Here is a 23911-nt window from a genome sequence, read left to right as displayed (position 1 = left end):
TATGAAATCATCTCTCAATGTGGCCAGCATTCATAATTAAGTTAAATTCATGCACCCAAGCCCCATGGATTTAAATGTTGGTAACCACAGGCTGCCTGCTTCCTCAAGTTTGTTGAACTTGCTTCCAAAGTTTTCTGTGGGGCAGAACAGGACAGGAACCTGAAGACTGCATGCTGCAAGCATCAGCTTAATGACTGAAAATGCACAAATACTGAAGTGGACTCTGTGGGGTAGGGTTAGAGTTTAGGAATTACAAGAGCCAGTAACAACAGAAAGTTTCCATAATTTCAACGTGGGCCAGCGGACAGGACACTGGAACAGGAATCACAAGACCTTGCTCAGTCACTGACCTGATGCATGACCTGAAGTAAGTGACATCTCTGTGCCCACCCATGTCTCCATCCATCAATGGAAAAGTAATTTAAGATCTTTTGAAAAAGTGCTTTAAGATCTAGGGGTAAAGACTGGTAGTTTAAAATGAATATTGTTATTAAATAAATTAAATGAAAACATATTCAACTTAAACATCTCCCTGGAATCTTATGAAATGAAACAAAACAGCATTGTGCTAATACAGAGACTCAAAATGAAAGTGATGAGAAGCAGAGAAGGGAAACTGACTAGTCCAGGCTTCCCTATCTTGACTGAGTCACATATAAAATAGTAGAAGCAAATACAGTGTTTCAAAAATCTCTGTTGCAATAATCTAATGTTACTAGTGACACAAGGAGGGACCATTTTCAAAAATATACTAACTTTACCTCAGTGGTTCCCAAACTTTAACAACCCGTGAACCCCTTTCACTAAAATGTCAAGTCTCACGAACCCTCTCCTAAAAATGAATATTTCCAGGGATTTTCTCCTTTACCTGAGTGTAAATTATAAAAAGTAGTGATCTTGGAAATATAAGCATATCATAAAAACACATTTTATTACACACTATTTATTATTTATCATTAGAGTATTTTTATATTTATTTATTTTTTATTTTACATTATGAAAACGGCAACACTTTTCCAAGATCTCACTTTCGTAGCTTGTATCACTTTGAATAAGTCTGTTATAAGACAAGGCTCCTATGTTTCATCAAGGAGTATCAGATGTGAAACAGCATAAAGATATTTAAGAAACCAGCTCAGAGTTCCTCCTACACAAGCATTCAGGTCTTGAGCAGTCCAGGCAAACAACAACAACAACAAAGCTTAAACTTGTTCTTCATAATAATTTTAAAAACAATACTAGCTGCCTATTTATTTTAAAAACAGCAAAAAATATCCACCTCTCTTTCCATTTCTTATAAGGAGTTTTGAAGTTTAAATCTCCTCAGTGTGATAGATATGTTTGCTTTGATCTGCTTAGCTCTTGGAAGTCCAGAGGCTCCGGACTGCTTGCCCCATGCTGCCCGGGGTCCCTATGGACAGCTCTGTCCGCCATTAGGGAATTTTTTCCCAAGAACCCCCTGTAACACTTTGTGAACCCCCAGGGGTTCACGAACCCCAGTTTGGGAACCACTGCTTTACCTTGATAGCGTACCCGGAAAATTAACCATTGTCAAAATACATTTGGCACTACCACCATCATCTTTTTAAATCAATTAGGACCTTCCTGCAAGGGCAAGTAATTCAATAAGGCTTAATAAAACCTCTGGACAGTGACTGGCCCAGGCAACCCCCATAAAAACACAATTTAGGGGTGGTTTAATGGTGCAGAATGAGGATGGAATTTTTATTTAATGTAGGGTACAAATTAAATGGACATGGTAGATACACAGCATGGTTACAGAAACAGAGAAAGCACCCTGGAGAGTGGTGCAGTGTAATGTGCTCTTTAATCTCTGCATCAATCTTTGCCCACAAGTGATCAGATAAACCCACTCTCATTCAGGCTGGGGGAGGTGGGTGGGCTCAGACTTAGGGGATTCTGTTGCGCATACATAACAGAAGGGAGATGTACGTAAAGACTTGTTCTAACATTCTTGAAGTAAATGGCCAGTACTACAGAGCTCTAAGAAGCACAGACTCCAGGAAGGAAAGGAAATATTTAAATCAGTCCAAAGCTGTATAAACTTTAGAGGAAAATGAGATGCCAGAACACGGAAACTTAATAATAACAACATCTCTTAGAAGGTAGAATAATCTCCCAAGGGATTTAGTGGAATCCCCATTACCTGAGGCACTGAAATTTAGCCTGGACAAAGCACTGGAGAACAGTATCCTGTGGGGAATGATGCTGAATTGGCAGGAAATGGAGTAGAGATTTTACAAGTCCTTCCCAGCCCTAATTTTTATGATTCTGTATATCCTCAGGAATTAAAACATGAAAAACCGAGTGACTGCTACTTAAATAAGCCTCCCTCAAAACAGGACATCAAAACTTTAATTATGTAATTAAAATCTTTACACATCTTTACACGTCTTTTGTTTGCATTTTATAACATTTAGAAACCTTGCATCCAGTTTGCATTAATTCTTCAATCTGCAGCCCTGAATTTTCTGTCTTGTTTTTACTTTTTTAAAAACACAGGCACTTCTGAAAATCCTACCCTAAATGATTTAGGGACACAAGTCATAGAATCATAGACATCCCACTGATGTTTAATAGGTCCTTTAAAAGTCCCACTGGTAGTAACTTTTTTGGTTTTCATTCGTACCCCAAGATCCATGCACAGAAGGGACACACTGTGCAGCTCTCTCACACTCCTGTACAGAAGGGAGGTTCAGCTGTTTGTGGCACCATTTCCCACCCCTCTAGATGCTTCTTTGTAGAGTCTGGGTGGAGGGGATGAAAGCTTGGAATGACAGAGGACAAATGACAAAGCTGGAGGGAGACAATGCACACGGTCTTCCCTCCAGTCCCTTGGCAATTCCCTGGGACAAGACATCTTGGCAGTGTAGTTCCAGAGGCATCTGGAGACCGTGGTAGCTCTCTCTCCAGTGGAGCTGTGTAGCTAGGGAACTGGAAAGGGGGGAAATCACCAGGGGCTAGGGCTGGTACCAAGACACAGCCCCACCAGTTTAGGGGAAAGACACTGCAACTTTTACTCAGATTTTCTCCCCCTGAGAGCCATCCCAGGGATCCTACTGCAGAAGGGGATGATCTAGGCCAAAGACTGAAAGTTCAGTCTGCTGTATTAAACTGAACTGCTTTGACATGTGCTACCTGCTGTTTGCAAAGGAAGAGGTGGTGGTAAATCCCAGATTACATTCCTGAACTAGATCGCTATGCCAGTACCTGTTCAAACTTCCACTGCCAGCAGATGTTTTAATGCAGTAACCCCTTTCAAGGCCCTCTTCTCCCCTATCTTTGTTTGGTTCTGGTATCAGACAGGAAGACACTGCTGCCAAAACACAACCCTAATGTCAAAAGCATCAGGAAGCTATTCCCACCAAGTTAACCGAATATACAGAATCACCAGCAATGCTAGAATCACCCATGACAAATATAGTAAATCAAGATAGTAAAACATACGGCGCACAGATCATGCAGTAAAGTATGCAGAGAGGAAACTCCTGCTGAGACAGGCTTAGCCCAGCTGGGTCAGAGACAGATTCTTAGGCTCACCTGATCGGGATTTGAAAGCAGCAGCTTTAAGTTCTTGAGATCTGAGTCTCTGCTGAGAGGAGATAAAGGATGCACACACAGCCCAGTTCCAGCCAGTGGCTATGAGTTCAGATAATTGGATATGACTTCTAGTATCCAGCCACCAGCTAGCATTCAGACAAAACTAGAGAGACCATGGCCGCTAACAGGAAGTTGTATGGGGTGATTTGAGCCATTGGGGGGAAAATTAATAGATTCTGCCACATGCATTTTTTTTTTAACCTAGACCACTTACCCCCTTAGTGATACTACTTAAGTATAAGAATAATGATGTATGAGTAGAAGAGCCCTAGTTTAGCTGCATACAGGTGAACAAACTCTGGAAGTGGCTGCTTTGTGCACTGCATATAGAGAGCCTGTTTTAGTATTTCCAGGAAAGAGAAAAAATAGGTGACGAGAGCATAATATAGGAACTAGGAAAGAAAATGAAATAAGATAAGAAACAGTCAATGAAGGTATGAGGAAGAGACACACCATGGCTTATTATAAGAAAGAAGTGGAGTGAAACTAGGAATGACAATGTAACAAAAGTAAGCGAGGCAAGCCTTCGACTCAGCTTTCCTTCTATTAATTTTTCAAATACACAGAAGCCAAAAACTTGATAAATTAATCACGCTGTTTCTCCTACACGCTGGGAAGGAAAAAAGGCAGAGATTATTGTTTCTATTTTTCATTACTTGGGAGGTGCATGCTCAGATACTTCAGTGATAATGGGAGAACCTAAACAGATAGATAGGCTTGTCAGTTGATTTATTTAGATATGCAGTTTTTGTGATATTTTGCTGACTCAACAGTTGTTCAAGTACTAATCCGTGAATATGTAATGAACACGCTCAAGGGAAATTTATCAAACAATGTATTCAAAGTCTCCTGGGACTGTTTTCCTTCATTATTTACCCCTTACAATATCCCCTTCTCCCCAAAATATACAGTAAACTTTCTGTGAAGGAGGAACACATTGTCAGGGTACTGGTAGAAAGGTAACAAATAGGGCAAAAGTCTTTCTTGGGTTTCTCTGGGAAATTAATTATTATAAATGCACAAGATTTTCCATGTTGCTTGGTTTCCTTTGTTAGGCTACATTACCCCTCACAACAGCTTGCAAAGGCATCATGCTGCATTCTTGCTCCACCGCAGATGCTGGCGATAACACTTCAGTGTGTTTTCTCAAGCACCTCTACCCAAAGAATTCCCTTATTTAAAGAATCTTGAATTATATCCAGTTTGGCTGGGAAACTTCTCTCGGGATATTTTCATGTATTTACCAAACACAGCTAAAGATCAATCTCACAGTGTTGGTGTCTAATCATCTCCTGTCTAGAATCCATAAGCTGACACCAGGAGGAAGGAAGAATTGAAGAGGGGAAGTTTCCAACACTGTCTTGTGCAGGTGTTACACCAAGTCAATTGTTTCTCTTGACAAGTTCTATGCAATGGGCAAGAAACTGGACTTGAAGACATAGGCCTAGAAGACACTGCAGTTATCCACCACAAAACAGACTGTCTCCTAATTGGTACAGGTCAAAGAACACGATATCATGACCCTTCTGCTGTGCGGTAGCAGTAAAATGGGCTATTTGGATTACAAGTAGGGGACCCTTTCAAAATAAAGAGAATGTTTGGCTTGAACCCCCACCTACAACCTTAATTCACATACACATTCTAACCACTTGAACGTAAAGTTCATGTCACCTTTTACAGTGTTCCTTTCTCCACTCATCAGGCACATACAAGAGATATTGGAAATAGAGTTGTATTTGGAAAAAGACAAATATCAAGTACTAAAATGAAATTAAGAAAAAACAAAAAACCCATATGCAAGGTATAGCTGAACCCAGAGTCTGTCACTCACTGGCTGGCTTGCAGGAACCTCAAAATTCTTGCTTCAAGCAAAACTCTACCTACTACTTCCAAATCCAGTCTAATTCTGCAGTGGTCAGACTGGTGCAGGGTCTCCCTATCAGCTTGCACAGTCTGCTATAAACTGCTCTGGTCCACTGAGGTTAGCTCTGGTCCTTCAGTCCAATCCACCAAGTCTGCTCCAGACTGAATCAGCTCCAATAGGATGTCGGAATCAACTTCCAATGGAGTTGGAGACTCTGGATTGGAATCTTTCACTGGACTTCAGTGTCTGTTCTTGCTGTTCTCCATCTTGGGCTCAGCTACCCAATCAGAGTTCACTATTAGGCTAGAGTGTCTAACTTTCTCCAAAATATTCCCTTTCATTAAGTCATACACTCTTCTACCTTTTCACATATTTAGCTGCATGACCAGTTTAATAAACCTTCTTATGGACAACAAACAGAAATTCCCAATAATGCCACTTCACGAGAATATCCTGGAGTGAGTGAAAAATAAGCAAATTAAACTTGCCTGCAGGTGAGTCTCTGCAGTTCTCTGTCTTCCCCTACAGGGGGCCCTGTATCTTTTTCCTGCAGCACCCCTAGTTCTGGAGCTTCTAGCATCACTGGTGCCCCATACATTACACTGGCTCCCCATTCCATTCCAGGTACAGTCCTCTATCTCTGAAAGCTTTAAGCTTCAGCCAAGGCCTTTATTTCAGAAATAGTCCTGCCCTCTATGACAACTACAGTTAACGGGGACATGAACACTGGCAGCCTTAAGTGGTCAAATTCTCATGGGCTCGGAGAGGGGTTCTCTAGAGAAAATGGTCAGCTCTAGACCTCTCCATCATAACAGGTCAGGATGAGCCTAAGCGTGACAAACTGCAAGACCAGTCCAACAGGTTTTCCCACAACATGTGTTTCAGTAAGACCTGGCACTGGTCTCCTGGACAACCTCTAAAAAGAGGCTGATGTTAACTAGTTACTCAGCATCTACAAGGTTCAAGGAAACAATGATCTACGAATAAAGTTAAACAATCTGGTATAAACAAGTTTGATTCTCCATAGGTTCAGCAGAGCTCAGTGCATTCCTAACATCTGCCAAAGGCACCATCTCAAATCCCTTAGTGCAGTGTTTCCCAAACATGGGACGCCGCTTGTGTAGGGAAAGCCCCCGGCGGGCCGGGCCAGTTTGTTTACCTGCCGCGTCCGCAGGTCCGGCCGATCGTGGCTCCCATTGGCCGCGGTTCGTTGCTCCAGGCCAATGGGGGCTGCTGGAAGTGGTGTGGGCCGAGGGGCGTACTGGCCGCCGCTTCCAGCAGCTCCCATTGGCCTGGAGCAGCGAACCGCGGCCAGTGGAAGCCACGATCGGCCGGACCTGCGGATGGGGCAGGTAACAAACCAGCCCGGCCTGCCAGGGGCTTTCCCTACACAAATGGCGTCCCAAGTTTGGGAAACACTGCCTTAGTGTATTTCTGCCTTTTTTGGAAGCTTGTTTTGTGTTCATTGAGATATAGTGCTGATGGCACTGCCATAAGCTAGGGATAACATGGGCAGCGACTGTTCAAACTTCTCCTCCAGAACTCATTTCTGAACTACACCCTCCTCTTCTAATCCAGACCTAGGCCCCACACAGATCTGTAGGTGCATATCAATGCAACATGCAAAATGTATCTTCAAATATGATTGTAAAGCAATTTGAAATCCTCCCAACACCCTAGAAGTATGTAATTTAGTATGAGTGGCTGAAACAGTATAGAACCCAGGAGGTCCTATATACCCTAGACTTTTTTATGCTCAGTGCACTAGACTACGTTGCTATCATATGCTGCTATTCCAATTCTTGGCCCATTTTGAGCAAATACACTCCAAACAGACAGCAGGGCCACTGCATAATGAGGACTTCCACACACACTGCCTTGCAGCCACCCAGCCCTTCCCCAAGCAGGAAAATACAACATATACATTGTGACCTCAGTCTTGTTTGAACACAGATCTCTTGAGACAAAAAGCACTATTTCTTTAAACCACCTACACTCCTCCCTCTCTTTGCTATCCAGGTTTTACTGTTTAGCGACTCCAAATAAATGGAAAATTAATTATTTAGTTTCTAATTCCCATTTCATGTTGATGTTTATTTAATTGCAAGCCATATAATTGCTTTATGTTTTTAACATCCCTCATAAATATGTATTTTGTTTTTTTAATACAATTCTTTATACCAAATTAGCATAGACTATCTGGTAACGTAACACGGGAGTATGAGTTGCCTTTGCAAGCCAGGGAACACCACACAGATCCAAGGACTCAGTGCTCCGTTATCCATTATGTTCAGTAGCCATTGGGAAAGTCTGGTGTGTTTGAGTGTGTGAATGTGTGAGTGAGAGAGAGAGGTCCCAAATGCATAGCAGGAGCAGCCCAAATTAAATGGAAGAGGCAAAGAAGAGAGCTAAGATTTGATGAGCCCCATCTTTGACAGATTTATAGCTTTGCTGTAAATACTTCAGTGAGGATGAATCTTGGCAGAACCTAAGTCTGGGATCAAATTTTTGTTGTTGTTCTTAATAAGAATTTGTTTGGTTATTGAGTTACATCTGCTAGTTTTAGATGAGGCTGTATGAAATACCTTTCCCTGGCACTTCAATTAGTAACTGGCTCTGGTTTTAGAATCACCCCCGCAGTTATTTATGCTCCTCAGAACAGAAAACATTGGTATAATAACTTAAGAACTTAACTTTACCTGCATGTAAAAAAGACAAAATCCTAAAATCCTATTTGCTTTGGCTGAAGAAAGCTAAACATTACTGCTAACCTGGCTCAGAGGAGAATTCAGAAGGTGCAGGGGGGAGTGAAGAGGTAATTCACCATTTAAAGACTAGTCAACATACATTTTGCATACTGGTATAACTATCTTGGGTTAGGAGAGTGAGGTTTTGTTTGTTTTTAACCAAAATAGTTACACCAGTACATCCTGCCACTTCCCACTTCCTGTGTGTAGTTATATCAGTATAGCTCATTCCCCCCATTCCCTTATGGGAATAAGCTCTACTGATACAAGGAAACTTTATAACAGTAGAACTGCATCCTTACCAGGGAGCCATAGCACTTTAACTCTACCAATACAGTTAAAGCAGCACAACTCCACTACTCTCTGAGGCTAGGTCTACATTGGGGGTGGGGGTGGAGGTCGATTTAAGATATGCAAATTCAGCTACGCGAATAGCGTAGCTGAATTTGACGTATCCAAGCCAATTTACCCCGCTGTGAGGACGGCGGCAAATCAACTGCCGCGGCTCCCTCGTCGACGGCGCTTACTCCTACCTGGGCTGGTGGAGTACGCGCGTCGATTCGGGGATCGATTGTCGCGTCCCGACGAGACGCGATAATTCGATCCCCGAGAGATCGATTTCTACCCGCCGATCCAGGCGGGTAGTGAAGACAAGTCCACAGTCTACACAGAAGCTGCATCAGCTTTAATTTAAATCAGTTTAGTTAAACTGGTGCAAGCTGTGGACCATATATCTGTTTTAAACTGGTTCTATCAACTCAGCTTGTGTCTGTAAATGTACAGGCACAAGCTAAATTAACAAACCAGCTTAAATGTACACATGGGGAAACATCTAAATTAAAATCTGTATCAAATCACAACTTTAATTGAACTAGGACAATGCTGAGTTTAAACCAGGCCTAAACTCCTTCCCCAGCTTCCACTTTTTGGATCCCCATCAGCTAACTAAATTTGACAGAATTCTTGAGAGCTGTACCGCTGCCCACTGGGTTCTGATAGTCAGTAGTAAAATCAAGTGCATAAAATTTCACTCTGCTGCTGTGTGATGAAAATATGAGCTGCAGCAAAAGCAATGGAGCTCTCTGTCTGGACTCAGCAAGACACCAAATTGAGTCACACATGGCTCACGTTTGAAGCATTATCTTAGTAATCATAAGAGAAGTACACTTTTTTTTTTAAATGGAGCCTTGAAAATGATGGCTGAGCTGCCCCCATGGACACACCCCTCTTGCCAACAGCAAGTGGATTTTTGAAGCACCGATGATGAAGACTTGCGGAAAAGCAACCACAATTTATATATATGCAAACACTGTGCTCTCATAATTCTACAGGGATCATCTGGATCAAGATGCTCTGTTCTGCCTTCCTGGAATCAGCTCTGTTCTATAGCAAATCGAAATTAACCTTATTTGTGCCTTCAGTAGCTGGACTCATTCCAAAGACTAAGGCATGTGCTTACTGCTCTCCAACAGGAGTCATTTTCGCAATCAAATTATAACGATCCCCAAGAAAAGTTACTGCAGTTTAATGAACCAGGATTCTGATACATTTCAAACACCTTCACACTGTTGCAGATCCAGAAAGGTCACCTCATAGGAATAATTTTATCCATGACAATGCAACAGAGAACTTAATGAATCATGAGGATGATGGGAAAGAAATTTTTTTATTTTAAACCATAGGGAGACAAGCCTTTAACATCTGACCACCTGGTTCTGGAAACTGGAATTACATGTAATCATATCTTCATCAAACTGTAAATTATGTATAAGTGTCACTAACGAGATGAAGTTAAAATACCTAGAAAGAATTGTCTGAATTTATATTTTACTTCTGCCTGATAAGAAATATACCATTTACAGTCTGAATCCCCGGCTCCCAAGATTACCCATTAATCTAAAGAAGAAGTATCAATACCTAATTGGGTACAGGGTTACTATTCCCTGTCCTTAAGCCAGTTACAGAAATAGTACCATTATTTCAGCCCTGGCTGCAAAATCGATCACTGCACCTGAAAAAAAGTTCCATAATGTACTAATGCAAATCATTTTCAACATTGCATAGATTAAAAGCCATTGACAATATTTCATTTTTGGTATATTTAGTGCTGGGAAAAGGCCTAAACTAACAGCCCGAGGAATTAAATCTGTCTACAGAACAAGTCCAGCAGGGATGGCAAAACCCAACTCCTGTGGAGGTATGGGGGGGAGAAGTTTTCTCTCTCTCTCAAATTTATATATATATATACACACACACACACACAGACACACACACACATATATATACACACACAAATCTTTTTTTATTTTTGTATAAAAAATTAAATATATATATAAACTAACCATTACTAAGTACTATAATACACTAACTACAAAAGCTAAGAAGGCACAGTTGAGGCAAAAAACTCAACTCAGGCAACTAGCTAAGTCTCCGTCTCAAGCCGGGGTGGGGGTGAGGCTTCTGCCCAGTGGTGGGGTGGTGGGGCTAGGGGCTTCTGCCCCACAGGAGGTGCCTGCCAGGGCTCGGCGCTTCTGCCCCACAGGAGGCACCTGCTGGCGTTTCAACCCCAAGCCCCAGCAGGCACGTCCTCCAGGGCAGAAGGCCCTAGTCCCACCAGCCCTCCGCAGGGTTGAAGCCCCGAGTCCCAGCAGGTACCTCCTGTGAGGCTGAAACCCTGAGCCCTGGCAGGCATTCCCGGCTCTCGAGCTTCTGAAGATTATCGTATGTGGCTTGGAGGGTCAGTAAGTTTGGACACCCCTGCTATATGGCAACGGCATACAGCATGAGGCGGAGTAACACGCATGCACAGACTGAACGGACACTGCTATGAAAAATCTACAAATGACGCAGGGGGCACAAGCGCACCTAGAGTGGAGCACCCACAGGGAAACTAAGAATTGATTTTATACCAAATCAGCCATCATCCAATGAAAATTGCTTTCAGTTTCCATTCACCAGAACTGGATCTGAACAGGTGAGCTAGGTGAAAAAGCTGTATATCCCATAAGTAAGCTCCTTCGTTTTCAGTTTAAACCAATTTTTACCAAAAAAATTCCCTGGTTTTACAAAAAGTATTATTCCTTTTTTCCCCCCGATTTTCACCCTACTTTTGTATCATTCAAATATATAAAAAAACTTGTTTCATTAGGAAAATGTAATACATTGCAACAGATATATGTATTATAATTAAGGCTATGATTTTGTCAGGGATGTTTTTAGTAAAAGTCAGGGACAGGTCACAGGCAATAAACAAAAAGTCACGGAAACAGTGACCTGTCCCTGACTTTTACTAAAAACATCCCTGACAAAATGGGGAGGGAGGAGGATCCGTACACCCACCCCCCCCAGTGGCTGGGAGCTGCAGGGACCCTATTGCCCAGTGGCTGGGAGAGGTCCCCACCACCCTGAAGGGCTGGAGCTGCGGGACTGGGAGCTGTGGGGGGAGGGGGAGGAGCCTGTCAGCAGTGGAATCTGGGGAGCTGTGGGGGGTCCCCCAGCTGCTGAGCAGCTCTGGGGTCCCTCTGCTGCCGTCGGCGGCAGCTGGGAGCTGAGGTGGGAGCCGACTGCTCACAGCAGCAGGGGAGCCGTAGGGAGGCCCCTGCCAGCGGCAGCGGCTGGGGAGCTGCGGGAGGCTCCCCAATGGTCCCCCTACCCGCGGACACTGAGCAGCTCCAGGGTCCCTCTGCCACCGGCAGCCAGTCAGTTGCAGGGGTCCCGCCACCCACGGGAGGGTCCCCCACCGCCTGCGGAGGCTGGGCTGCGTCATGGAGGTCGCTGGAAGTCACAGCCATGACATAATCGTTGTCTTAATTATGATAATACATTAGCCTGTGTGTATATGCAAAGCTGCCTGTTGAAGTATGGCTATGTATTAGTCAAGAAGATACACACAACAAACAAACAGGCACGCACGCAAGCTCTGAAGGGCGTGCGTATCTGAATGTACTGATGAATCTCACACCCACCTGTGACAGGTTGGGTCACAGAAACTCCCTCAAGACTGTCACTAGATGTGCTGGGATACCACTGAGAACCCCCCGACCAGAAAAGGCTTCCCTCCACTCCCGTCTTGCTGAGCTAGACACACCAGTTGGCTTCAGCACAGACCAAGAGGTTGGGCCACGCCCCCCTGCAGTTCACAGAAACTAAGATTCACTTAGCCCAGGGGCTTCTCAGTTAACAGGGACTTTCCCAGCTTCCAGTAGTCAGTCTTTCTGGGAGCCTAAATTCCAATAAATCCGTTTTACTCTGTATAAAGCTTATACAGGGTAAACTCATAAATTGTCCGCCCTCTATAACACTGATAGAGAGAGATGCACAGCTGTTTGCTCCCCCAGGTATTAATTACTTACTCTGGGTTCAATAATAAGCAAAAGTGATTTTATTAAGTATAAAAAGTAGGATTTAAGTGGTTCCAACTAATAACAGACGGAACAAAGTAAGTTACCAAGCAAAATGAAACAAAACACGCAAATCTAAGCCTAATAGATTAAGAAACTGTATACAGGTAAATCTCACCCTTAGAGATGTTCCAATAAGCTTCTTTCACAGACTGGACTCCTTCCTATTCTGGGTCCAGCAATCATTCATACCCCCGTAGTTACTGTCCTTTGTTCCAGTTTCTTTCAGGCATCTCTTTGGGGTGGAGAGGCCATCTCTTAAGCAAGCTGAAGACAAAATGGAGGGATTTCCAGGGCCTTTTATATTCTCTCTCTTGTGGGTGGAAACCCCTTTGTGCAACATCACAGCAACAAGATGGAGTTTGTAGCCAGCTGGGCAAGTCACATGTCCATGAATGATTCAGCTTTTTGCAGGCCGACGCCATTGTTTACATGTTAGTTTGAATGTTCCCAGAAAAGCTCAGATGTGTCGCCCAAAGTCCATTGTCAGTTAAGTGTTTCTTGATTGGACACTTACTAAGAATAGTGCTTTCCTCAAGAAGCTGACTAAATGTTTCACTGAGGCTACTTAGACTCAAACACATTGAGATACAAGTACATAGCCAATATTCATAACTTCAAATACAAAAATGATACACACATACAGCCGGCATAATCATAACCAGCAAACTACAACCTTTCCATAGACACCCCACTTGACCTCCTCTGTACAAAACCTCGTGCAACCATAGGACCCTGGTTGCAACAATGATCTATATGGTCACCATTCATGTCACTAATGTCACCTACCATGTACACATTTCAAGCTGTTAGCAGAGAAAGGTTTAAAGATCTGACACACTAAAATGGGAAGAAAACGAAAACCTGTATCAAAATACATTTCAGAACACAAGGAAGTATTTGAAAGTTAAAAAAAAAAAAACAGAAGTAAAAGATGAAGTGAGTGTATGTGCTGCAAATGGTGTGGCCCAATTATTAAATGTTAATATTTATAGGCTAATAGTTCTAAGTCTACAACAGTAAATTGTTTATTCAAATGAAAAGTTTTATTTGGGGAACAGAGATATATTGTTTTCTTAAACTCAGAGGTGGCATTGTGTTTTGAGTTCTGTTTTAGTTCTGCAGCAAACCACATTGATGAACAGAATTCAAAGCATTATTCTATTGAATACTTTCCTTCCCATCTTTCCATCCACCAAAATAAACCCCGATATTTACTCAGAAAAATTATTAATTTTTTGCACTGATTTTGTTGCTGTGGTAATAAACATCAATAAATTCCCAGGAAAAATTAATTAAAATAAAAAATGAAAACGAAGGGCCCTACCCATAAGCCACCTTAATAAGACCTTTATGTCTATTTTGAACCTCTGATGCCCTCAGATAGCCACTTGACTCCTGATATGTTCCAGACAAAAGGCATCATACCAGGCACAGAATGTTAAAGGTCACAGCAGACACTGGGTCGGTTAACTGACAAAGACAAAAGGATTATTCAGTGTTTGCATGCTTGTTCTTATGGTAACAAAAGAATCTCACACTTTTGTAAGGTGAGGGAAGTGCAAGACATAGCAGCACATAAAGACACGCTGATGTGATTCCAAACACACACCCCTCCATGTAAGGAGGCTCTCTGATTAAAATCAGAGCCTTTCTCAGGCCAACACTCACAAGTTACCCCTCTTCTGATGGAGCAAGACTGGATAATTGATAATAAAGAACCTGCAGTTATCTGATGTCCAAACCAAGTGGCTAAATAATCAGTTTTAGAAACCATGAATTAGCCCTGGGGTGCAGCCACGGGGACCTGCACTGTGCCAAAATAATAAATTCACAGATGAACTCATCACAGGAATCATCTGAAATGCCTTCTAGTGCTGCCTTGTACAGCATATCTTATCTTGTTAGCTCCTGCGCAAATGAATTTGCTTTTTACCCCCATAAGAATCCCCTGAAATAAGTCATTTTGTGGGGAGTAAGGGGGAAGAAAGTAGAGGAAGAGAATGAAATTACCCGGAAAATTATTCACAGCTGACATAACTTTGAGAAAGCTATTTTCCTGCACCAGCTGTTACAAGCAAGGGTTTTGAAACTACTAAACATGCACCAGTGCAGCCTTTATTTAATTAAGCATTCAGTAACATTTTATTTGTATCTGTTCTTAAGTTTCTGATTTTTATTTAGTCTGCCTTTGACTATTATGTTCCAGATGTAGGTTGCATTTAGACTAAGCCAACGAACAGTAATTGCAAGTTAAGTTTCAGTTTACAGCCTATGTAAATAATGAGTCAAAGACAGACTCAATAAAAGGAAACGTACACAGCCAGAAGCAGCCGGATTCAGGCTGCAAGGCTTTGGGAAGACTAAGCGATACTACAGAATTGGGAATTTAAGAAGGTTTTCCATTTGCCACGTGTGGAGGATCAGTTACAGGCTTGACATGGGGCGGGATGTGCTGGGAGCTATTTGCCTTTAATAAATTAAATATTAGGGTATTTCAGTGCAAATCAGGGTATGTCTGCTCCATTTGGCAGACAGCTTTGGCATCCACTCTGAGTTTGAGCCTGATCCTGCAAAGTCTCACAGCTGGACTTAGAGCTTACTACTGTGAGCCACTCAAGTCAGCGGGAATATTTATGGTATCAAGTGTCTCAGGAAACTCAGGGGAAATCCCCACAGGTTCCCCAAATATTTCCCCTTCAATTTTTACACTGTCACAAGCACAGACATCAATCCTTTCTTGGAATCCTGCAAAATCCCCCCACTGCCTGGGATGACTTATTCCCTGGCTCCAAGACATTTCTGAAGAGCAAGTTAACCTTTGGGATGCACCCACATTTCCCTAAGGGATGGCAAGCAAAGCCCCTCAAACCCTGTGGCACCTAGTTCTTCAGTAGTCATTATAGATTTCCTTGTATTACTGAGCCTGAACTCAGTCTATTTCACACAGCTCCAAAATTTTCAGTTTTCAGTGTGCTGCAGATTTTTGTATCGACCGTGCACAAGCACAGGGTGGGAAGATTTCACTAGGGATTTTGGCAGCTGGGTCAGATTTCCATTTTTGGCACGCGTGAGGCTTTTGGCAGTGGGAAGCAGATACATCTCACCCTCTTTAGTAAAGAGTCAGTTGATAAGCTTCCAAATATTTATTTCACAAAATGAAGTCTTTAAGATCCCAAATGAAATACTCTGGAAATATACACGCTTAAGAATGTACCTATCTGTATGTGGCCATGATGGGATTATGTGGCCAACTAAATGTCAAGCATAAATGTATGATTCTGTTATGTCCCATCTCTGACAGGATGTGTCATCTATTGGATAGAACAAGGATCCCTGATTATTATTGCAGCTTTGCTGATAACCTACTACAAATTTGGATAAGTCACTGGAGCCCTTTTACCTTAGTCTAGAAAACTTGTTTACGAACAGAAGTGCTTTCACTGCAAACTAGATGTTGAATCTGAACAGAACTTTGCCGGATAAGGAGCAACTCTATCACCAACAAATGTATGACGTAAGTAGAATGACCTGAATATATGGTAGTAGGCTCCCTGAACCAACAATTAATGAGGTTTTCAGACCACCCAGCCTGCAATTGAGCAAAATGCTATCATTAAACTAATAACAGCACGGCTAGAGTTGTGGGGATATTACCAGCACTCTATGCTGCTAAAACATCATTCAGAGTTAGTTCAGGCTTGCAGGAAGAGATAAGAGCAGCATAAAAGCAAAAATGAGTTTGTGCTAGCCAAAGGGGTTAAATGGAATAAGAAAGGCTTTTAAACATATCAAGGGAAAAGGGAGGTCCATGGAGGAGGACGAAATTGATTCAGAAAGGGCTAAGATACCAGAAAGAAAAACATACAAACATTTGAGCAGTTACAAAGAAAGGAAGAACATGTGAAAATAATTGTTGATGAAGGGAATAATTGCATAATTTGAACATGCAGACCTAGAGCCTGACTAACCCGCCTGCTCTGTGGGAAGAGTCTTTGTTTAAACAGAAAATCCCCTGCAAGGCAGGTAGAATGTTAAGGCTCCAGGAGTGTCCACAGAACAGATGTTATAAATGGTGGTGACCATTTATTAGTTTGATATATGGGGTAGATTTTAGAGTAATAGGAGAAAATTAAGAAAGGGAAACGTTAGGCATAATATCCAAGAAAATTTCCTGACAGTGACATATTTTTGGCAGTGGGATAGAAGGAGTCCCAGTGCTTGGAATTGTTAAAACTAGACTGAAAAAAAATACCAGAATAATATCCTATAAAGAGCAATTCTGCACTAGCTGTAGAGAGATTGATTGGATGTTCATTCTAATTCCATCTATGATTCAGACACATCAGGACTAATACTTCACTCCAGAACCTCTAGTAACCTGGTCACAGATTCACCCAGCCTATTACAGTACCAAAATGTACCGAGAAGCCACAGAGGGAAGCATTAAGAGGTGGAGATTAAAGGAACAGCTCTAAAGATTACCATGGCAGCTACAAGATCTGCAAATAATTACTGTCATGAATGAGTACAAAATCATTTGACTTGCTTTTAAACCAAAATGTTTTAGATATTTTAAACTGCTGCTTCATCCGTGATTTGAAAGCCTTATAAATGTGCAGCATTCGTTTACAGAGGGGGAAAAACACTTGCCTACAGAAAGACAAATTAACCATTGTCCTATTTCTACAATGGAATCTAGGGGTTTCTCTCTCCCTCCCCTCCTCTCTCCCTCACACACACACACATCCACCCACCATCAAGGTGAAAATTAAAACTTGGTAACCCCACACCTTTAGGTTCACTTCAAAAATGCATACAAAGACCTAACAAAGTTGTTACTTCCCAATGATGGTTCATTTTGAAGTCCTACCAGTACTAGAGCAATAAGGTCTTCACTAAGGGGTTGGTTACATTTCACGGACAGTGAACATCCCCCAATGAAAGGGCCTTTACTCCATCATGGAGAAGAGTATTTGACAGTCCAATGAACACACTGTTGGATCGTTTCAGCAATGACTGGACTTTGAAGTTCAGGGGAGGAGTTAAGTGTCAGGATACCCAAAGAGCAGGCAGAAAGGAAGGTAACATGATCATTCATACTTCTATAGCACATTGTATCAGAACACCTCAAAGCAGTTTACAAACAGCCATTAAGTCTCACAACACAATACATTCAATATTATGACAAGGCTACTGGGAGAAAATTTCTACAGTATACTTTTGTAGCACAATTCCACAATACACATCATGCTAATCAGATCTCCTGTACAATGAATGAGGACTGCCTTAGAAATGAAAAATGGTTATTCCCCTTATACGGACTACCAGAGGAAATATGACTCTGATACATGAGTCAAAATGACTCATGAGAATTGCTCACCAGGAGACGTGTGTGTAGAGAAAACCTGAGCAGGTTGGACACTCCTGGTTAAGTCTAAATCTTCCATGCATGAATACTACAGCCTGGGCAAACTTAAGTAGTTTACAACCCCAGCACTTCAAAAAATAGTCTGATTTCTTGTCTATCATCTATTCGTTTAAAGGAAGTATATATGGCTGCACAAAAGTATACTGAGGTATATAAAAAGGGCATACCATGATGAGCAACAAAACTCATGTATAGGTTGAAATGTACAAAGGGCCAGCAGGAGTCTCCATGTACTACTTAAGTCTCCCTTAAATCCTTTAAATAAAAAAAAAAAAAATGGGGCTTACTTAAGTGATGTATAAGCTTTATGCTGGCCCCTTGCAGAATGATGAATTTCACCCCTGAGGCTTGTCTTCACTACATTTTTTTTTTATATACACAAGGTAACTGTTTGTCATTTAAATCAAGGTACTTCCCGTTTCGTAAAGGCTAGTGTGGACACTCCATGCACCACTGATCCTGGCTACAGATATCTGTTCTTTACTTTCAGAGCAAATGTGCAGAGAGTTCCCAAACTAGCTTTTATAAATGTTCTAAGTACTTTAAATAATGAATTTATATTAATTTAATCTAATCTAGTCTAGTGTAATTTAAAGTCTAATGTAAACATAATAGTGAATTTGGAGACAGTGACTCTTCATTTATGTTCCCGTAGACTATTTGGCCCATTAGACACTTTATACCTCCACATCTGTGACAGGCAGGTAAGCAAGCATTGTATCATTTACAGATGTGGAAATAGAGCTATGCTGATTTGCCCAATGCCGCAGAAGTCTGTCAGAGTCAAGATTTGAATTCAGGAATTCCTTACTTCCAGTTCTGTGTTCTGATTCCATCGCTCTTTGGATTGTGAAAGCACCTAATTGTTCTGTAGTGCATTAAGCTATTCCAATTGCTATTCTGGTCATACTGAAATCACAGTGTAGAGTGAGAGTATGATTTCTCTCTATGGGGGCTCAGTTGTGTACAGAATAAAACAGAATGACTTCGTTTAACCCTCCCCTTAATCTGACTTTTCCAGAGAAGCAAAGATAAAGACAAAGTAACATCCTCATGAAATACGGCTCTTTTCTTCTCCTGGGTCCAACCCGTCACTTCCAAAAGCAGATTGTCATGACAACGCACACAACCTGGAGACAATCCAGCCAATAAATCTGCAGAGGAAACAGCCATCCCAAGTGTGGAAAGAATGCTGTTGCTTTAAACCTCCAACGGCACAATAACCCCCACACAAATTAACCTTATTAGTCCGCTGTAGCCGTCCGGAGCAGAGCGCTGGTAAATATTTTCAAACCCGCAGGAGCCCCAATGCCCTCCCTGCCCTGCAGGGCAGAAGCCCCGAGACTCCCACCCCTCAACTGAAGCCCGAAGCCCCAAATGAGGGGGGAGCATGGGGGACTCAGGGAAATAATCTCTGAGAATTTAAGCCCTGCCTACAGTGAAAAAAAAAACTCTTGGCAAACTAACAGCAGCATTATCACAGAAGCAGCACCCAAGTGACTATGCCTCAAGTCTTTTCTCCTCCCGTCTCCAAGAGGAGCATTAGATCACAATGTTTCACTAGTCCAGCAGGAAGATTCTAAACCAGCCTCTCTCAGGCCTCTCTCTGATCAAAGGTGTGTTTGCAGGTTGCCCACTCACTGAACCATCTCTGTGCCAGGAGTATCAACGTGACCCTTTTTATGCTCAAGTCTTGAACAAAAGGAAAGAGTTTTTCGTAGGTAAAGAAGGAAAGGGAGATGGGAAGAAACATGCTTTAAAAAAAATTTGGTGATATTGTTACAATAGTGCTTTTTCCTTACATTGGCTTCTGATAAGGAAAGTGACAGTGGGACTTTTTTTCTCGCATTTCTCAAGGGTATTTTTATGTTTGGGATTTTTTTTCCCTTTAGAGTATCAGCTCATCAGTACTGCCAGCCACTATTAAAAAAAATTGTTCTCATTTCAGTTTTATTGACTCCCTGCCTTCTTGCATGTCACTCACCTTTGTGGTAGGAATAGCCTCCTAAGTCTCTGTGGGCCAAGCACACTTCCTTCTCCTGCAAATCATCCCATCTTTTACAAAACCTTCCCTCCCCTGATCTCCCCAGCAGCAATACCCCCATACCTTCTCACACCAGATAGCACTTCAGATGTTTTGTATTTGTCTAAGTTATTCCCATCTTGGTTCCCCCTCTCCCCCCACGTTTTATAAGACGCCATATACACATTTATAGGAGGAAAATGCAAAACTGGAGTTTTAATAAGGCTTTTTTTATTATAAACATAGAAGGCACTGCAGAAGTGCAAAATATTAGTGGAAGTCACAAGATTGGACAGATTAATTAGGTCTCAACAACCCTGCAAGGTAGGAAAAATGATCATTCCTATGTTACAGATGGGAAGGAGGCACAAAGCTGCATCCTAGGTCATACTGAGTTAGTCTGAGTTTGTCTGTGTGCTGGGAACAGAATGCAGGACTTCCAGTTCCACGTCCCCTGCTTTGGACACTAACATGCCCATATGATCACAGTTTATTGAGCCTATAATGCGAAAATAAGTGGCAAACTACTGAACAAATAATAAAAGAACCACACTCCCAGAACACACTGTCTCATTACCTTCCTATAATATTTTATCTGAGTCATGAACAGCAGGAGCAGCAGACCAGAGTTACATTTGCATAACTTGTTTTCCCTTCTAACGTCCCCTCTCTCTATTTTCGGCTAGCTATAATTTTTGAAACTTTCACTTTTTTTAGCCTGAAATTTTTCAGGCTTGGTCTCCACCTGAAGGTGAATTATTTTTCCCTTGAAAGTCTGAGCAAAAAAGGTTCAGCCTTCTTAAGAGTGAGAAAAAAAAAACATGTCCTACTATGAAAAGTGTCTTGCAAAATGGAATGTGATTGTGCAATGAGAGTCTATAGTGTTATGTGTAGATAGGTTTACCCATCTGTGAAATGGAAAGAATGCGGGGAGTTGGGAGGTTCTCTTATTTCTCTCTTTGGGCCCAATCCAGCTCCCACTGTAGAAAGACGCCTCCTGACTTCAATGTGAACTGGATCAGGCCTTGTAAGCTCTTTGAGCTCCTCGGATGAAATGTGCTATTGCAAGCTTTTGAAAGCTCAGATAATGAACTACACACACAAACTGGAGAGTTGCAACAAATATCACCATAAGATTATTTGCATGGGAAAGACAGAACTGTTATTTGCACCACTGGCTAAGTCAGGAGTGTCATATTTTCTTCTAAATTTGGTCCTCAGTAGTTAGGCTTTGCTTAACCCTTCAGAGTGCAATCAAAAAACCCTGTGCCTACCTTGAGGGCTTTCACAGCTTTCTTCATCACTGTTGTCCTGGCAGTTATTTTGACTGTCGCATACAAAGCTTTTATCGATGCAAAGGCCGTTCTTACAGTGGAATCGGGCTGTAGAGCACAGCAAGGGATTTGCTGCTGTGAAAACAAAAGCGTGATCTTTCATTAGAAACTAGCTCTCACCCAGACAGAGAACTACTCCCTAAGGGCTCCTACAGAGATGGGTCACAACTCAACATTTGGTCTGTTTGCTGAGCCTGTGAGAGTAACATGACAGTCAAGTAAATTGAGTACTTCTAAATGATGGGAGTTGGAAGTTTCAATTCATGTAATATTCATTAGAATTATCAGAGAGCTAGTCCACCCACAGCTATGGATAGACCTTCTCTTCAAACTGTATCACTCACTCTTAGATGTTTAAACGTTGCTCCTATTTTAGGCAGGGATGTTAGCCTATTATTAAGGTTGCCCAACACTTCCCATTATAAGCAAAACAGGCACATCTAAAACTTTGCCCAACTTTAACCATTTGAGCAGATGTTTCTTATGCCTCAGGCTATATTTGGGGGGGGGGTGGGGGGGGAGGGGAATTTTTAGCCAAAGTGGTTCAGCCATTTCCGAGAACGAGACTAGGGGGAAATATTTTGCCCATGTTAAAAAAGTTATAAAAGCTCTAGAACCTCAGGCTTTACAGCAGAGACTTGAAACTTAGCAGGTGGTGACCTTTGTATCAAAGATATGCCTTTTGCCAACTCTGTGAAAATATAGCCAAGTTATAAGCCTTTGAAAAACTGCAATTCGTCAGTGTTCAGTAGAGACTTAGTAGAGCTTCCCAGCTTAATTCCCCAAAGATTCTATCAAGAATGGGCATGCTCTAGACTGGGGGTGAGCAGGACTTTCCATGCAATTACAGTTCCCAGCTGCTCTGGGCCATGCCGGGTGTTGGTCTGACCCTGGAACTGAGAGCAGAGAGCATGTCTCATAATGCATATGTATGAGGGGATCAAATGAGGGTTGCACAGACAATCTTAATTCTGGCATTTCCGAACTTTTCAGGGCTTGACTTTGCAACCTTAATAATGTTCTTTTAAGTTTTTGTATATGTAATATTTATATTGTGATAGTGCTTAGGAGAACCACTCATAGGCAAGGACCCCAGTGTGCTAGGCTCTATACAAACACCCAACAAAAAGGCTGTATATGGTCAAAGATTTTATAATTTAAGTAGATTCACAGAAGCAGAAAAATTTCATCATCCACTTTCCCCTTCTAACCTAGCATTGTTAGTTACAGCACATTTACTGTTCTGTCCAGTCTCATTTGAAAAGTCTCAAGCTGTAAGATTTCCACCACTTCCCTTGGGAGACTATTCCACAGTTTAATACATCTCACTATCAGGATAAATACCAAGGAAATCTGCCAAAGTTTCCACTTTCTTAATTTAATCGTTCTACTCCTAGCTATACCCTGAATATCGCACTAAATAATCTCTCTCCCTGAAGGGTGTTTGCACCCTTCATATACAGCATATGTAACCATACCTTCCTTCTTACTCATTGCTTAACCAAGCTAGACATTATTTAGCTCTTTTAATATCTCCTCATATGTCAATCCCTACAGCCCCTTAATCATTTTTGTCGCTCTTTTCTGAACTCCCTCCAGTTTCTGGAAACAAGATGATTCAAACTGAATGCAATATTCAAAGTTAAACTTTAAAAAGAAGTTGACAGTGCCCTTTTATAAGCCTCGTTTGCTTCCAAGTGTGGAACTGGCACAATTACCAAGGAGATTACAGTTCTCAAAGACTTACAGGCTGCCTGCCTTCCTTTTTTTTTTTTTTTTTTTTTTTTTCTTTAAAACTAACCAAAAGAGCCTCCCAAACAGTACATCTTCTGAATCTCTGAAATGAAACACAGTTTAAAGACCTCTGTTCATGCAATCCCCCGTATATAAGACAGACACCACACACATCTGAGCAAATTACATATATACAACCCTGTAACCCTGCAACATTCATTTATAATGAAAATGCCAACTCTGCATTGCCTTTAAGCTAAATGCATGGCATGTGGATTTCATAGTGGTCACCAGGGTCTACAGCACCATTGCTCCTAGAAAAATTGAGCAGAAGGTAGAGGCGTAGTTTAAGCATATTGAAGGTATTATCTTTAACCACATCTGGGGAAGGGTAGAAGATCAAAGGAGCACTATGATCACTGTAAGGCACACTCAGAGATGTATATTGCGCGCACACAGGAAATTATGTAATTCATAACCAATTACATATGTGTTGAGCTGATGTATTTTAAAAATGTGCAATCTGTAACTTTTCATTCCACCACCTCACAGGATTTATTATTCAAGGCACCTTGGTCCAAAGCTCCTTCTAGTCCCATTTGATCAAGAATAACCCAAAGATCACAAATCATTTCCCTCGACTTTAATCCTCTTTCTCTAACTTCATTCTTTCTCCGGGGGTGCCATCTCCCCACCACATTCTCGCAGGGCCCAAAACAGTCACTACAGGCCAACAGAGGGCATCTTAAAGAAAGGT

The 23911-nt window shown here is 41.8% G+C and overlaps 1 protein-coding gene across 2 annotated transcripts in view; it reads right to left on the bottom strand.

The window, feature by feature from the left end:
• Positions 1-23911, bottom strand: part of LDLRAD3 (low density lipoprotein receptor class A domain containing 3) — a 178311-nt gene that overhangs the window by 76902 nt on the left and 77498 nt on the right. For both annotated transcript variants that reach the window (XM_026651506.2, XM_026651507.2), the window contains exon 4: positions 21361-21495. In XM_026651506.2, the coding sequence (XP_026507291.1) occupies positions 21361-21495 (135 nt within the window). The remainder of the gene's footprint in view (positions 1-21360; positions 21496-23911) is intronic.

This window comes from Terrapene carolina, unplaced genomic scaffold (assembly GCF_002925995.2).
Source record: "Terrapene carolina triunguis isolate 2854851 unplaced genomic scaffold, T_m_triunguis-2.0 Scaffold96, whole genome shotgun sequence".
In the NCBI taxonomy this organism is placed as follows: Eukaryota; Metazoa; Chordata; order Testudines; family Emydidae; genus Terrapene; species Terrapene triunguis.
The sequence above is the reverse complement of the archived record's forward strand: the minus strand, read 5'-3'. Positions and strand labels throughout refer to the sequence as shown.